The sequence below is a fragment of the Eucalyptus grandis genome, chromosome 8 (assembly GCF_016545825.1).
Source record: "Eucalyptus grandis isolate ANBG69807.140 chromosome 8, ASM1654582v1, whole genome shotgun sequence".
Classification (NCBI taxonomy): Eukaryota; Viridiplantae; Streptophyta; class Magnoliopsida; order Myrtales; family Myrtaceae; genus Eucalyptus; species Eucalyptus grandis.
Window position 1 is genome coordinate 72411905 of NC_052619.1, and position 18324 is coordinate 72430228.

At 37.5% G+C, this 18324-nt stretch overlaps 1 protein-coding gene across 1 annotated transcript in view; it reads right to left on the reverse strand.

The window, feature by feature from the left end:
• The window catches only part of LOC104417964 (TMV resistance protein N-like), a 91935-nt gene extending 77649 nt beyond the window's left edge, over window positions 1-14286 (reverse strand). The window contains exons 1-6 of the mRNA XM_039300334.1: window positions 13699-14286; window positions 10672-11271; window positions 10186-10570; window positions 9723-10028; window positions 7932-9536; window positions 4922-5911 (exon numbers count right to left, since the gene is read on the reverse strand). Coding sequence (XP_039156268.1) covers window positions 4922-5911; window positions 7932-9536; window positions 9723-10028; window positions 10186-10570; window positions 10672-11271; window positions 13699-14225 — 4413 coding nt within the window. The 5' untranslated portion in view covers window positions 14226-14286. The remainder of the gene's footprint in view (window positions 1-4921; window positions 5912-7931; window positions 9537-9722; window positions 10029-10185; window positions 10571-10671; window positions 11272-13698) is intronic.
• Window positions 14287-18324: the final 4038 nt, after the last annotated feature.

The following is an 18324-nucleotide window of genomic DNA, read 5'->3' on the forward strand; positions in this document are numbered from 1 at the left end:
CTCTGTTCATTGCACTCCCTAATATTCAACTCTAGACTTGCCCAGTATTTGAAAAAGAAAAGTTGGGAAATATTAACAAATGATGCGATTTTCTAATCATCATTTCCTCTATATTTTAATTGCACTTTTTAATCAAAGGAATATAGTGTATATCCATTTATTAAGCTTTTAGTTTATTGGGGAATATTACCAAAAAAAAAATCCTAAACATATTATATGAACACCAATTCAGTCTTAAACTATAAATTTTTTGACAATTTACCAATATAAATGAACACAATAAAAGACATAAAGTTAACGTGAAGATCTTTGATATATATTGGCCGCAAATTGAATACTGCCGCCTATAAGATGACAACAAATCATTATGTGGATCTCATCTTCGTTTATTATGAAAGTTATTGATATAGGAAATGAAAACTCTAGAAGGATTAAGCGATAGCTTACACGTCGACCCAGCAACTCATTTGACCTCATTGTTTTTCTTCGGCTTTTGGATGTACAGGACGAACGTGACAGGATCAAACGCCACAAAAGACAGAATTACACGGTAGGAGGTGCGACTCTGGGCTAGACAAATGCAAACAGACGAAGTGCAAGACTTGTTGGGACATCTTCCTCATTCGAGATCAATCTTGACAATAATACCAAGATTTGTTTGGCTCATTGGACTTGAGGAGTCCTAGCTAGCCAAAGTGCATCTGGTTTAATCTAGTGCATCGTTATCAATTTTAATAGTCAATTTAATATAGAGATTACTCTTAACTTTGCACGATTTTGACAACAAACTAATGCAGATTTTGGTGTGCGTGTAAGATATTTGGTCAGATTCATTTTGCATGGTCTTTGCTCTCAGTGTTATTCTATTCTTGTTCAGTTGAGTAAATCCATTTCCATACGATAATGTGTGTACGCGCGAAATGTTTTGACGTTAATCTCCAGAAATGTCATTCCACTAGGTTTCAGTTTCGTCACTAAAATTTTTATGGGGCCGTTTTGTTGGTTAATCTAGCAAACTCCATGGCAATCTAGTGCAAAAATTTTTCTGACGAGACAATCAGAAGGAAATTTTTTTTTTCCAAGGTCTGAAAACGTAAATGCCATTCCCTTAGAAGTATTTCGTGAATACAAGTTTAAAACTTCAGAGCAAATCAAGTTCCAAGGAGCTTGAGGTAGATAAATAGTCCAATTACTAGGACTTTTCTTTCATTAGGCTTTGGCGACCTAGTCGACTATTTTGTTGGACTCCCTGCTGCAACAGGCTAACTTAAGGCCTGAAAAACTCAACATCATATAATATTCTCTCCCAATTAGTGCATCCATTGTACTTCCTAGTTCAGTTGATTTGTGCTTGATAAGGCTCTTATTAGATCTGCATTGTCTGACTCAAGACTTAAACGAAGCTTCAGTTCATGCGGAAAGGGAGAGGAAGATTAGGATTTCCACCATAACTATGCACTCCACCAGCGCGGCCGAGCTAGCATGTGCTAATCTCGCAAATCCGTCTACCAATCAACCCATGGAGTCTCGACAAATGCAGGCGATGGCTCCTTCCAACGATTCGGCAACAAAGGAACCGTCATGTCGATCTTCAGAGTGCGTGGATCAGAGATACTTGAGAATGTGGGAAATTGAAGCACAAAGAAAATAGCAGACGTTTCATGACACTTCTTTGAGAAAAAGAAGGGCCCAATGAAATCCAAACCCACAAGAGAGAATTATCTGGTTCAGGTTTTGCCTCTGCGATGCTTGTTGTTCGCTGCTATGTGCGCAAACGACATCACTGGACGCGTTGGCGATAGTTCGAGCCCATCGAAAAATTCACGTGGCCTTGTATGCACTGCTCGTGAATAAAAAACCCTCATAAGATTTAATCATAACCTTGGACGTGTGTCATGCACGTGAACGTGGCACAATATGCCGGCCATCTTGGGATTTGATTGATTGCCGTCGCAATTGGGGTCCTGTTCTTGATTTGCAACTGCGAGAGATTGGTCGTGCAAACATCAAGATCCTCGCATTAAAATTCATGAACTGATGGAAGTCCTAAAATTGGATTTTGAGTTGTCATAAACAGCACATTGGAGTTGATAGCGGCTGATCTCGTACCTACCCGCTCATCACAGCTTCTTTTGTGTAATTCAAGCACTATCGAGCATAGGAAGTGTAACTACCCCACTCTATCTCACACGAGACAAATCTTCAAGGAGTATCCGGTTTATGAGATTCGTGGCTCGTATGTATCACTTCAGAAACGCTCATGAGTCATGCTTGCACCGCAAATTCCACATACGTATTCGAGCGTACACAATAAAATATTGGGACAACCAGAAAATTATTAGTCTTGTAATTTGTTTCGATCACAATAAATATTAGGTACAAAATAAAACAACTAAGAAAGTCAAATATTAAAGAGCACGCACAAAATATATATCACTTGGGACAACTATAAAATCATTAGTCATTTTCGATTACTTTCTTCATAACTTGTTTAGATCACAATAAAATATTGAGTACACAATAAAAGGACTAAGAAAGTCAAATATTGAAAGGCACATGCGAAATGCACATTCTTATTCCAACGTTAAAGAGCATGCGCCCAAAAACATATCACTTGGAACAACTATAAACTTATAAGTCCTTTTCAATCACTTTTTTAATAACTTGTTTAGATCACAATAAAATATTACACAATAAAAGGACTAAGAAGGTCAAATATTGAAGAGCACACGCAAAGTGCACATTCATCCAACGTTGAAGAGCGCGTGCGAAATACATATCACTTGGGACAACAACACCATTTTTCGTTACAATTTTGAACGAAATCTGTTTTTCTAATCTTATATAGAATGAAAGAAAGCTTTACCGACCAAAAAAAAAAAAAAAAAAAAGAATCATATGCAGCCTTGTTCTCGGAACCCTTTCTTTTGTGTTACTTTAGACCGCCACTTAAGGTTGTATCAGAGGGAGGACGCAAAAGAGAAGTGCACTGTAAACAATGTTTCTAACTTTCTGTCACCATGGGCCCTTTGATCTACCTTCTCCTTTTGCGTACGTTTTTGCTTATTTCATTGATTATTGATGAATTCTCTTTTTGCCTAAAAGCCGTCCTGCATGGATTTGCGTTCATTCTTTTAGTAAGGCAAGCGTTTTTCAATTGCTGTCTTCAATTGGTCCTTCAAAAGACCATCACATCGACTTGGACAAATTGTACATGAGATTGAATACATTAATTCCTTTCCTAATGAGGATAACGACACAAATAGTTCCTAAAATTTAGCTCAATAGATAATGTGGTCCTTGAAATAATATTGGAAATATTCAATACTGTCATTTCATTATTTTAAGTCCAGAAATAATATTGAACATTTTCATATAGTTCAGAGACTAATTTGAACATGTATAAAAAATTTAAAGGTCATATCGAACAAATTAAAAATTCAGGGAAGACATTATAAATTGTACTAAAGTTTATGGACCACATTGAACAAATTAAAAGTTCATAAATCACATTGCATATTGATCAAAGTTTATGGACCATTTGTATTATTTTCCCTTTTTAATCCCAATGAGATGGACCTGTTTTTGTTTATATACTATAAAGACAAGTAAGAATGTCGGCAATGAAATTATCTTATAGGATGGACAAGAAGCCTTGACTAATTGGGCCTGCCTTCACAGACAAAGTGGAGTCGGTCATAATGTGATCAACAATGAAAAAGCAAGAAGAAGAATTGTGGGAATTTCCTGTTTGCCCAAGAGGCAAAGGACGAAGGATTTGGTCTAGAAAAGGAACATTAGTACCGTTTTTATGGTTTTTGAGTGTCATAGAGTGTTTAACCGATGAGTCTCAAACAATATCAGCAAAGACATATTCATGAAGCATGTTTCTCCAGGGGGAAATTTCGACATAATTAGATGCATACATGGAGAATTAGAATTGATTAACAACTAAGATTCAAACTAGTATGTGATATAAATAGGGGCACTTGCACACCATAGTCGTTTTATGGAGGGAAAAGAAAGGAGGGAATTAACATCTGAACTATCGAAAAGGAAAATAATAGAAACTGATAAGAACCGAAAGAGACGAGAAACTAAGGTCGCTTCGCCAATCAACTCTTGAGACTGGAAGGATTGGGCATCAACAATCTTTCGGCTGCTAGCCATAGTCATCTCGCCGCATGTTTTGAAGGAAAAAAAGAAGCCAAGTACACCATTTTGTTCCATCACTCACCTCCTCTTCGACCTCTTCATCAATGCCCTCTTTCTTGTCCTCATTGTTGCCATTGCATTCGCCTTTGCCTTTGCCTTTCGCCTTCCTCCTTGTTGTCATTGTCCACAAAATGAACCCGCGAAGGCCCACGAGATAACCATAGAACCTCTTGCGCATTGTAGTCCTAGTAGCCGTCATCATCCTCGCCGTTGTAGTCACCCTCGTCACCAGCTTTATCGCTATTGTCTTTCGTGTCGTCATCGTATTCATTGTTGTTGTAGTCATCACCATCATCTTGCTAAGATTTGAAACTATCATGTTCAAGGTGGATTAAACATCTTAAGAAGAAAAGGTCAAAATTCCCAAATATCATATTACTTTACATTAATCCCTAGTTTGAACACCCAAACTCAAGCAACTAACAAGAATCAACATAATCTCTTAATTCTATCCAAATTGAATTATAGAAAATATTGACGTGACTTTTTCTTGGCAATTAGTTGGTACTCGGATTTGGAGAAAGTAGGGCAAAGAAAAGGATAGAGATGTGCAGAAAGCCCTTCTTTTGATTTAAACCCGACAGTTAATAGATGCAGCAAGCTTGCAATTAACTATCCCTAGATTTAATTTCAGCTTTTCAAAAAATTCACATGAGTTTTGAACAGAGAACAGTCAATTGAGTTTTAGGTTGTTGTCGTCTCTTACCTCTTGTTCGCCTTCTTCATCATCCCTCTCCTCATCCTCATCCTTGCCCTCATCGTCATTGCCGTCGCCATAGCTATAGTTGTAGCCGTCACCTTCGCCTTCCTCATTGAAATCGTCATTCTCGACATTATCATCTACGGAACCAACCAGTGAAGACCCTCGAGATGATTGAGAAAGCTCACGCATAATGTTGTCCTCGTCATCCTCACCGTCATTGTCCTCGTCCTCATCATCCTTGCTATGGCTGTTGCCGTCACTTTCGTATTGACCTTCCTCGTCGACATCATCATTCTCATCGTTACCATCCACGGAACCAACTAGAGAAGGCCCGCTAGACAAATGCGAAAGCCGATGCACATTGTTGTCCTCGTCATCCTCACCATCATCGTCCTCATCCTCGTCGTCCTTGCTATGGCTGCTGATGTTGTCTTCCCACTGACCTTCCTCGACAACATTGTCGTTCTCATCGTTACCGTCCACAGAACCAACCAGAGAAGGCCCGTCAGATGAATGCAAAAGCTCATGTACATTGTTGTCCTCGTCATCCTCACCGTTATCATTCTCGTCCTCGTTGTCCTTGCTATCACTATTGCCATCACCTTCACATTGACCTTCCTTGTCAACACCCTCATTCTTATCATTATTGTCCATGGAACAAACCGGCGAAGGCCTGCCCAATGAATGCACATTCTCATCATCTTCGCTGTCATCATCTTCATTGTCCACATGCACATGGTTGTCGTCATCATCATCCTCCTTGCCATCATCGTCATCTATATGCACATGGTTGTCATCGTCGTCGTCATCCTTGCCATCATCATCATCTATATGCACATGGTTGTCATCGTCGTCGTCATCCTTGCCATCATCATCATCATCTATATGCACATGGTTGTCATCGTCGTCATCCTCCTTGCCACTGTCCTCGCTATTGTCATCCTCCTTGTCATCAACCTTGTCACCGTCCTCATGCTTGTCACTATCATCTTGCTGAGAGAGGGAGGTTCAAAAGTATCATATCTAATGTGGATTAAACATCTTAAAGAAGATGATAGATTTCCCAAATATCATATGACTATAATCCTAAGTTTGAACACCCAAACGCAAGCACCAAGCAAGAATCAACATAAAGGGATTCCCTACAATTAATCCCCCTAAAAATGCTTTATAAAGCATCTATTGAACATATGTTTATTAGAATCAAGCAACATTCACATATTCACATATCTTCATTCCCTCAAAATGAAGAAAAGAAGGAAAATCTGATTCTGGAGACAAATGAAGAAAAGAAGGAAATCTGATTCTGGAGACAAAAGTGAATATTTGCAAGGATCAAATACTGATATGATAGTTGTCGAAAATGGGTCAAGTTGGTGTCATAGCTTGTTGTGTTAACCCTCAACGAAGATGGTGGCCGAGGATGTTGCTCGCTTGATTAATGGCTGGTAGATTGTTTATGGCAATAAGGGTGCCAGCACCATTAGACACGTACAAGGGTTGGCCAGCCCTCGTTTGCAAGCGACGAGGGCCGACAGCCCTCACCGATACACAACGAGGGTCGCAAGCCCTCGCCGATGCAGCCCAACAGTCTTACCTTCTTTTTCAAAAAAAAAAAAAAGTATTTTAGCTTTGTAATTCTTTTAATTCTTATCCTCTTTTCTTTTACCTTCTTTTTGCCCCTAATTTTTATCTTCTTTTTAAAAAAAAAATTATAGCCGATTTGCACTGAGGAAAGCTTAATGAGACACCACACTTAAGCAAACTTAGAGGATGGATGAATATAACTTCACTAGAGGGAGCTCACTCTTTACTCTACAATTTTGGCCATGAATACAGTATAGCCATCAATATCAATTGATTGTAGTAATATGAGGAAATGCGGTTAAGCTCACACTAGATTGAGAAGTTGTAATTGCCCTATTTATGCTCATGTGAAAGATGGCACTCAAGCAAGGAGATACATATTCCTAAACTATGCATTGGCACCAGAGACACAAGATATGGCACAAGTATGAGTTTTTATCTAGAATTATGATAAGCGAAGATGTTACCTTTGACGAGTTTGCTCTATCTTATAATAGGAGAGAGCAACCAATTGTAAATAAAGATCTAAGTGGTGTACATATAAATAAGTGGAGTGGCAAAAAGAGTAAAAACATTAGCAGATTGTCGATGAAGTGATAGATTTTGTAGATTTTTTTAATATACTAAAAAAAACATGTAAAACGTTAATCATGACAATTAGATTCTAAATAGGAATAGAAAAAATAGAATAAGAAAGAATGGAGCCATCACTTTGTAATTGAATGATTGAGGGAAAATCCTTATAAGCTAAATAAGGTGGATTTAGTTATATTCAGGGTAAAAATAGCACCAACCTTGTTTTAGGTTCTCTGAGTTTTAGTTTAAGAAAAACAGTACCAGAGAATGCAATATTGAGTAAGGATTGGGTGGAAACGAAGGTTGGAATCAAGAGATTATTTTTTATGTTAGAATCTCCTAGTTTGCAATGGATCTATCATTGTTATACTTTCCGTGGATCTAGATCACTCTTTGAACTAAGCTACGCAAATTGTGGTGTGTTAATCTATTTCTTATTTAATTTTCTGGTATCTTGTGATTTTGGTAAATTTCATGATCCTATTGCAAATATTGATTTTAACAAGTGGAAAAGGAAGACATGAAGTTTCATCATCCATTTTTTAAGGTAAAAATAGGCTCAACGTCATTGAGTAATTGTGATAGCACAAAATGAACCAAGAGCACAAATAGGAAGAAGGAGAGTATGAATTCTCAAATGGTGAGTGATGTAAGATACCTGGCCTCATTTCCGAAGTTCACACACATATAGCAGATGAAAATTTCTAGTTAGATGGGGATTTTTTATGTGATTATCCCTGTTGCACATTTCAGAATTATTTTTTGTCCCTCTTCACTAGAATAGAACAGAAATAGAAAGCGAATAAAGCAAAAGAAACAGTGATGATCCATAAATAGAAAGGAGGCGCACCTGTTCCAATAGAAGATCCCCTGTTTCTGTTTTTGTTTCACAGTCGTAAAGAGTTGTTTCAAATTTTGAGCCCAACACTCGTGCTGGGGCATTCAGAATCTTCTCTCTGTAAGACTCCCAAGTGATGCTTGAATCATTTGGACCAATGTCCAATAACTCCCCACAATCCCTCATTTGAATCTGGCACTCCTTTGGTATTTTTGAGCTTGATACATCAATCATCCTTTCCATTGATCTGCACCTATAAACTTTCAACTGCTCCAAATGCTCTAATTCGTCCACGCCATCTACAACTTGGAGGCTCTCACACTCTACAATACCTAACCGCGTCAAGTTCTTCAAATTTGACAAACTGCCTATCCTTTTTAATGAAGTGCACCCTTCGACAGAAAAGACTCCCAATGATTTGAACATACAAGCAAATTGAATCTCCTCTAGCTTTGGGCACCTCAACAGCTGGAATACTTGAAGCATCTTTAGAAAGCTTGAGACAATGGACACTTTCCTCCCACCATTAGTCAACTTGGTAGCTTGTAGCTCATTACACCCGGGCTCCTCCGATGGATTAACAAACCTCTCTAAAGATCTGCAGTCCTCAATACATAATTCCTCCAATGATATTAAGGCACCGAGAAATTGAACTTCGACTAGCTCAGTGCAAGAAGACACCTCAGCTTCTCTCAATTTTCTTAAACCCGATGGAAAGGATAATCTTTTGACAAGTTCACACATTCTGATAGTCAACTTTTCCAATTGAGGAAGCCCGTCTAGTTGTACTTGTTTCACTTGAATGCGATCGAGCTCTAGAACTATCAAGTTTGACGGAAGTTGTTCGAGGGATTCAAAGTCTAATCCATACATGGTAAGTTTTTTTAGGAGAGAAAGGGAGCCCAACTCTGTAGGCTGCGCGCGGACATTTAAAAGGCACAAGTGCTGCTTCCTCAATTTGGATAACCTCCCTATCCTTTGTAGGTCACAAGCTTTAATTATATTTGATGTGGCCTTAGATTCAGAACCATCAGATAGAAGTAGTTCAACTAGATTAGTAAGATTTGAGAGGTTAGGCACGGTCTGCAATGAACTAGATCTCAACCGTAGAGTGGTCAAACTTTTAGGGAGCTCCGGCAACTCTTGGAGCTTATGACAATGCTCTAAGTCCAGTGTTTGGAGGCGACAAAGCTCGCTCATTGTACTGGGCACTTTCACAATCGGTGTGGATGATACATTGAGAGATGACAAGCTTGATAGTCTTCCAATGGAATCTTGTAATACTGTAATAGGTGTGTGAGACACATCCAAGTTCATCAATGACTCTAGTTTCGAAATTGATTTGGGGAGTTCACTCAAGCTGTCACAATTCCTAAGAGAGAGGTGCTGAAGATTTGGTAGCTCTCCAATTTGTTCAGGTAATTTTTCAAGATTCTGACATGACTCAATACTCAAATCAGTCAACAACCGCAGTTTTCCGATAGAGCAGTCAATTTCCATCAAAGATGAACATTTAGAAATACTCAACTTCTCTAAAACTGAGTATTCAAAAAAGGTTGGTGTCCTGTAAATTGACATATTATTCTCAAGAGTGAGAACCTTCAATTTCCTCCCATCCTACAAAAGCAAATGAAACATCAGCATGGACAATTGGATGTCTAAACAAGAAATATATGGGAATTTAGGCTCTCAACTTGGATCATTTGTCCTTTGATCCTCTCACTAAATGAGAAAATTAGACTACAAATCCAATGAATTCTGTCCTTAAATAAGAAAATTAGACTGATAGGGAAACTGACATACCTTGATCAGGCCCCTGACATGATCATCCGTGAACTCATGGCCAACGAAATTCCCCACAACCACGTTTTCTAGATGCAAATTGGTTGCCTCAAAACGTGGATGACGTTCAGAACTTCTATCAAGGTAAAACAAACTGATCCATTTCAATTCGGAAAGACAGCCCGCAAAGTCGCCTTGGCAGGTTATGTTATGCAACCACAGTAGCCGAAGATGTGGGAAACGTTTAATTTCCTCCGCAGTGATAGTTAAGTTATCATCAGTCCTTGACCAATTTGTCAAATCCAGTGCTTGAACACTACTCTTGATCTGCTAATGAAATTGAGGAGCAGAAGCAAGAATTTGTCAATATTATACTTTTTTATTCCATTGAAGAGAAGAAAAAATGGAACATAAGAGTAGCTCTCATTTTAGAAAGACAAATCCTCAATTATGAACACAGTATTAAATTTGGTCACCACATTACCTCTATTGATCTTAATTCATGAATGATGTCATCTGGAGCCCACAACCTGGAATGCTCTTGATTAGCAATTGTCCTTCCAAGATCTCTAAATTGATCATGCATCCAAAACTTATTTTCGTCTAAAACCTTTATAGTGCATTTGTTAATAAGGACATCAATAGCATACTCTGGGCTAAACTCACAGTCTTTCCACACAAAGAATGGATTAGTCTTATCTTTATCAATGAAAAAGCATGCAATATCGAGGAATATTTGCTGCTGATCCATTTCTAAGGCATCATAAGTAATCCTTAGCTTTCCCAAGACATCGCTAGTAGGTGTTTTTCTTAGCTTCTCTAGCATCTCTTGCCATATTTTTCCTCTTTCTGAAGAAAAAGCAATGAACCTATTGCTCGAAGAGCTGAAGGTAGTCCATCCGTAGTAGAGACGATGTCTTTTGAAGTGTCATATAGTTTGTCTGGAGGAAAGTCAACATCAAATGCATGCCTACTAAAAAGTTGAAGTGCATCTTTGTCACTTAACACCTCCATTTCATAAGGCACAATTTCATACTTCAATCCCCTAATTTTTATAACACTTTTGTCCCTAGTGGTAACAAGTATCCTAGTACCATTGTACAGAGAATCAATTCCAATAAGGTATTCGATTTGGTTTCCCTCATCAACATCATCCAATACAACTAGTACCTTCTTGTTGCAAATTGTTTCTCTAATCGTATTGATTCCATAATCAATGTTATCAATGTTGTGAGCCACTCTAGAATTAGAGATATCATATAGCAATTGTTCTTGCAACTTGACTAAGCCCTTGGTTTTTGCTGTTTCCCTTACACCATCAAGAAAGCTACAGTTTTTCCCAAAGCGAGGACATAGTTGGTTATAGATGATCTTGGCAAGTGTTGATTTACCGATGCCACTCATCCCATAAATTCCAATAACCCGCACACCACCGGATTGGATGTCCAATAAACCATTTATGGCTGCTATTCGATCCTCCATTCCAACTAAATCTCTAGTCACTTTTCTTTGTCTTGTCTTGAGCCTAACCACAACCTCCACAACAACAGCCTCGATAAGATCCCCATCGCTGCAACAAAGTTGTACAGTTTCAATTGTGAAGAGGCAACAAATTCGTTTAATCGCATGTTGACCAACCATCTACTAAGTTAGGTTGGGAACATGAAGTTAAAACTATTCTGGAGGGAAAACTCTCGTTAAAAAGAACCAAAAAGGAGTATATAAATAGCGGTTCTTATTCAAATATCAAATAATTATTTGTTGAATCCCTTTCATAGATCAATTTCATAAACTAATCAGTTAAGTGATGAAGCCAGGAATCTCATGTTGACACTTTCTTATTGCATGTGAGAAATAACACAACGTAAGAGACCAATATAAAAGTAGTGCAAGCAAAAGGTACTTTTGCGTTTTACCGACATAATAATACTAAACTAAACAGCACTAAGTTTTGTAAGTTCATTTTATTTGAATGTTCATCGTGTTCGAAGACAATAAACTTTAACTCTACCTTATTATTTCACTTATACACACGCACGCATGCATGCACGTGGCACGCTCTTGTGTGAGGTTTACCTGGCAGTTTACTTTTCATGATCACTCTACCTAGTAGCCATACGCGTTACCACATATATATATATATATAAAGACACACACACACATTTGTCGTCGTCATCATGAGACAACTAGTTTTGGGGTGTTGAGAGGCAACTAGAATTATCCACCGAAAAATGGCACGAAACAAACGGGACTGGACCAAGACCAATTACGTTACCCTAAAAACTTCAAGAACATGATGAATTTACAAACCTTAACATCCATTACCAGTTTAAGTTGAAGAAACAGAGAAAGAAAAATGTTTGATTATTAAAGGAATTAATGTACCCGAAGCCTTAATATTTGTCACGAAAATATAATTGAGTGTTAAAATTTTCAAAATATGCAATCAATTACTAAAAAAAATTGATACAATCAAATTGTTCCTTTAGCTCTATCCACGTTAATGGATGGAAAATATTGACCTGTCATTAGAAAATAGGCTGAGAAACTAACAAATAAAAGAATAAATGAAGGGGCACGAAGAACGGTGGAAAGAAATCTCGCTTGCTCCCATCCCCAGTAACTTTTTTCTCCAATCTGATCATTTGTTCATTCTTCTTTAAAACTTTCCATGGTTTCTTTAAATTGAGTTCTTGAGACAGGAGTTTGAAATACTACATGGAAACTCTACTGGCCATGGCTGTGAGCTCGAAGGAGCTCCAACCACCATGGCCGAATGACCAAACTCAATGAAGCTCGAGCGACCGTAGCCCCGAGCTTAACGAAATTCCAGCCGTCACGGCCAAACTCGATGAAGCTCAAGCGGTCAATGGAGTTCTCAATGGTGGCTAAGGTCGAACAACCTCAAATTGGAGGTCGCATGACCTCAGATATGAGGTTCACGCTGAGTTTGTGCCCCAAACTCAAGCGCGGGTCTTTCCGTGTGTGGTGATGTGCTGCATGATTTTAATGGTGGCGGTGGCAACCTGATCTGGTGACGGTGGTGGACGAGTTTGGCAAAGTTGGTCGAGTTCTTGAGGTGCTAGGCAGTGGTGGGGGATGAGTTTGGTGGTGGTTAAGTGTGAAGTTGGTTGTGGAGGCTGAATTTGATTGTGGTGGAGGTGGTGTCTGATTCCATGGTGGTTGTCTTCAAGGGCGAGGGTAGCCGGCAAGGCAGTAGGTGGTGGTGAGTCAGCGGCAGGTGTTTGAGGCAACGGCTGCCGGCGACCATGGACAGCTTCAGTGACCAGCTGCACTACTGTTTGATCAACAAGCGTTGATACCGGCGGTCTGACTGATGAAAATGGTGTAAGCGGAGCAGCTTAATAAGGTGAGCTTTTCCTTTTCATAAACAATTGCTGCTGTCAGAACAAACCTTATTTCAGAATCTAAGGCTGAGGGTTTGTGCGAACAATCCAAGTTTTTCTCAACGATCATCTTCTTGAACGAAAGGAGTATTACTATTATAAGATTCCGAGAGAGAAATTCCGATGGCTCGCATTTTCTTTTGCTTTAAAAACAAAATAGCTTTTCTATCTTTTTATCCTTATCCTTCCTCATTTCTACTATTAAAATATTAAAACCGTTTTTGATTTTTAATATTTCAAGTTTTTTCCAATATGATGCTTGGTAAGCGCCACATCGGTGCCACATGTAATAAGAAAATAATAGGAAAATTGTAATACATTCACGGACCAAATTGGTATAGAAAAGATGGAGCAAAGCCAATTTATTATGGAATGGAAATTAGGTCAAAAGAAAAATTGTAATAATCCTATTAGGTCTGAATAAATTTGATATCTCGTGATTTAAAAAAGAAGAAGAAGAAGAAAACAAGAATTTGAGAATTTCCTTTTAAATTTGAAAAAATTGGAGTTGGAATATAATTAATGAATCTTTATAAGATCTATTGCTCAATCGTAAAAGATAATTTTGACATTCATGGTTAGATGGTTACCCCGAATATTTCTTCAGCTCCCACCCCTTGGTGTCATCAACTTCATTGAGAGCCTCACGCCACGACTCTACATCCTCGAAGCTAAACTTCTTCTTTTGATCCTTCCTTTGCTCCAAATTCAATATGGCATCAAGGTACAATGGGGATTTCAATTTCACATCAGCAGGTTTCACGTCATAAAAGATGGGCAATATCACCTTCTCATTCCCCTCTTCTTTAGATTTAGAGGTGTTCTCCACCATCTTTGCAAGCTCGTGGAGGCACCAATGACTCGAAGCATAGTTTTGGGAGAAGATGGGTATGTAAAGCTTAGAGTCATCGATCGCTAGGAGAAGGTTGCCACTAATTCTTTCTCCTGGTCGAAGCTCTTCATCATCCATGAAAACTCGAATTCCAGCATCTACCAAGGCATGGTAGAGGCTATTGGTGATTCCCCGACGAGTATCGAGCCCTCTAAAACTCAGAAACACCTGATACTCACCTCCTAATAGGTTGTTGGTACTCATTCTTGTCTCTGAGTTTGCCATACGAGCTCACTTCACACTTAGCGGGTCAGGTCACCTCTCTCTCTCTCTCTCTCTCTCTCTCTCTCTCTCTCTCTCTCTCAAATAGGCAGGATTGAGATACTTTTTCATCTAGCCCGTTGTACTAGGTATAAGTAATTTCACACGAACCGAGGAAACTATTGACATACTTTTATGCACTTTTTTGCTTGATTTTGAAAAGTAACAACATTTATTTACACGTAGAAGATTGGCAATTAGTTTAATAATCTACCAATTCCTATTCCTGTGACTATTAACTCCTTTAAAGTTACTAACTATTATTCGATATTACCTAACTTAGTTTGACTGATATACCAGCATTTGTCACAATAAATACCAATAAATTTTAGTCACTAAGCAACCTTTTATCTTGTTTGGTTTTGAAAAATATCAACATTTATTAATACTTTCAAGATTTCTAACTACTTCAATAATAAACCATCGTTTAATCTTCCGGCTTATTAGAAAATATTTATTTGCTCATGGACAGGACATGCCATGGCGATGCAATCGTACCAGCTGTAGGCAATTTCGCACAAAGCCGAAGATGTTGTGCAGATCTCGATGCAAGTCGTGATTTTAATATTGAAGTCACAACGAAGACCTTCTAAGACTTATTAGAGGACCCTTGAATATAAAATTAATTTTAAAAAGACTCAAGATATGAGCCAACTATCAATCGATTTGGAAAAAATTTAAATTGATTTAGAGCACATTTGATAACCGTTATATTGCCAGAAACAATTTTTGCTCAGAAATAATTTTTTTTTATTATGTTCTTGGGAATAATTTTTGAGTTTTTGAAAAAGTTTGGTAATTATTTAAAATTTATATTCCTAGGATAGAAATGCATTTGGTAAGATTCTTAAATTTTTTTTTTGTTTTTTTTAATTTTTTAAAATACTTTTATCATATTTTTCTATTTTTTCTTTTTTCTTTTTCATTTTCTCTTCTTCTTCCTCCTTTTTCGTGGCCAGTCGTTGGCTAGAGCAGTGGCTAGCGACCTGTTAGGCGAGGTCTTGCGAGCTTGTCGAAGGCTCGCCTAGCCACCACGAGGCTTGGCCTCACCAGATTGGGTGAGGCCGAGCCTTGCCCAACCCAGCGAGCCTCATTGAGACACCACTAGGTAACGCCAACCTAGAGGTGGCCTAGCAAGGTCGAGTCTCGCCCAACCACAACGAGGCATGGCATCACGGGGGGCTGGCGACACTCCGGCGAGGTTGCGAGCAATGACCAAGGCCCACAATCGGCCAAAAGGAAGAAGAAGAAAAGGAAAGAGAAGAAAAGAGAAGAGAAAATAAAAAAAAAATTAGACTTTATTAGAAGAATTGTTGTCGGGAACAAGAAATAACTTTTTTCTACTTCTTGATTCTGTTTCAAATATATTCCCATGAACAAAAAATGAACAAAAACTATATATATTTTTGTTCTCTGGAACAAAAAATTTACCAAACGGATTTCTATTCTTTTTTTGTTCTCGGTGATAAAAAAAAAAAATAGAATAAGTTGTTTCTGGGAGTGTTACCGAACATGCCCTTAGTTGACCAAAAAGATTCTAAGAGTTTTGGTGTATTTGGATCTAATCTAGAGTCCATAAGATCGGTTTAGACATTAACAACAGTTGGTAATACATAATTTCCAACCTAGAGAGGAGTGGCCTTATTAAAAAGAAATTTGAAAAAATGCTTCCAAATAATGAACAGGAAATGTTTTGGCCACGCCAAGGATCATTAGTAGACATATCTTTTTAATAAGCGTTCTATGGACACTTGTTGGCTATATCTAATGAAAAAAAAAAATTATATTCTCAATGTGCTGATTGCGCATAAGGAAGGCAAAGCTTTCGAAATAACAAAATTTTCTTTATGTGTAAATATTTAATTTAATCGTTACCCTGGAGCACTAATTAAACATAATGCTTATTAAAAAATACTACACTTCACATATTTGAATTTGAATCCATTTGCCATAAAAGACGGGTGTGCGCAACTTCGCAGTAAGTGCAACGTCCAATTTACAATCACGTTCAATTTATAATCAATAAATTTGATGGACTTAAAATGATAACGTGGAGGACATTATCATTACAAGATCAGATGGAATTTCTTCTTTTTTCGTGCTTCTCATGTAGCTATGTCTCCATGGAAAATTCAGAGTCAATAAAGTGATGGATTGAAAAATAATAAATAGGACATTATCATTCGAGGTCACACGGAGTTTCTTCTTCATGCTTTCACATGGCTCTGGCTATGTAGATAGCATCCGTTCAGAATCCACTTTTGAACTTCTGAATAAATAAAAAAATCCAATAACAAAATATTAGTAAAGAATCACCTCTCGTGATTCCACGTGGGACTATAGATAATTAGAAAAATCTCCTTCACTTTACAAAAATTGGATTTGCTTCATTCTCTGCAGAAAATGCTCCACCTAAGCGCTCCCTTAGCATATATTTATTATTCACCATGGATTATTTGTTTTGATCTCTTCGCCTTAATGACTTGCCTTACATTATCATTAATTATATTTAACTATTCACATTTTCTCATAAAATATGCCTTCGTATTAAAAAGCAAAAAATTGCGCAAAACTTTTAGAACCATTATTTCCTTATTGATAACTATTTAAGTCATGATGAAAAAAATTTAAGATTTATTAGAGGAACATTAAAATTCTATTAATTTTACAAAGACTCATGGTATGAGCCAACTACCAATTGATTTGGGAAATTAAAACCGACTAAGCTGACCAATAGATTCAAAAAGTTTTGAAATATTCAAATATAATCTGGAGACTACAAGATCGGTTCAGACATCAACAACAATGGTAATTATAATTATCCCACTTTGAGAGAAGTGGCATTATGAGAAAATTTGTGAAAGATTTGCGTCCATATCATGAACAGGACATGCTATGGCAGCAATTAAAAGGTATTTTGTTAATAAGTGCCCTCACAACACTAGTTAGCCACTCATAATAAAATAATATTTTTCATTTTCAATACACTGATGGTGCAAAATATGAGTAGTATTTTGAAAATGAAAAAATTTCTTTGCGCGTGGATGTTTAATTTAATTAATGCCTCTAGAACACTGGTTAACAAAATTCTAGTAAAAAGACATTACATTATGTACGACTTCGGCTCTATTTGCTGTCTAAAAAGCATACAGGCAACTTCCCAGCAGGTGGCGCTTCCATTAGTCAACAAAGTTGACGGATTTTATAATGACAAGGTGGACAAAGAAGGCCTAACCAAAAACGCGTATAGGCAATTTCTCAGCAAGTGCAGCTAGTCAACAAAGGCGATGGGCCACCCTTCCAATATGGAAAGAGGAGGTGAGGGATTCGAATTCCAAAAAGATTGGGGTGGGACAAATTAGGCAAGTGTTGGTTTCTCCATCAGGAAGGTAGGACAAAAAATTTGAGAGTGAATAGAGTAGATTGACCAAAAAATAAAAAATAAAGGCGATGATAATAAGTGGAGACCAAAAAAGATGGAGAGATATAGAGGTGTACCTTTGTTTTCTATTTTTTTCTTTTTCTGACCATAAGAGGTGTACCTCTTCGCACGCCAAATTTCTTTGGAGGCTCTTCTTCGTGCTTGTCAAATGACTCTGGTTATGTAACAACCTCTGTTCTGAATTTACATTTGATTTTTTGGATTAAAAAATGATTCTCAAATAATTATATCATTTTCAATATTCTGTTGCTATACCTACGTTTGGACATATTTAACATCCGAGTTTGATATTGTAAAATTACAAATATCTGTATGAGTACATAATAGTAAAATATGATTGAAGAATAGCGTCCCACATGACAAATGGGACTCTAAGCTAGAAAATTTCCTTCATATTGCATTTATAGGATTTGCAGCATTCAAAAAATGCATCACCTAATTCTTTACCAAAAAAAAAAAAAAATGCATCACCTAAGTGCTGCCTCAGCATATATTTATCAATTCACCATCAAGTATTTGTTTTGATCCCTTCAACTTAATAACTTGCCTTTTATTAGAATTGATTACATTTAACTACTCAATTTTCTTATAAAATGTGTCTTTATATTAAAAACAAAATGA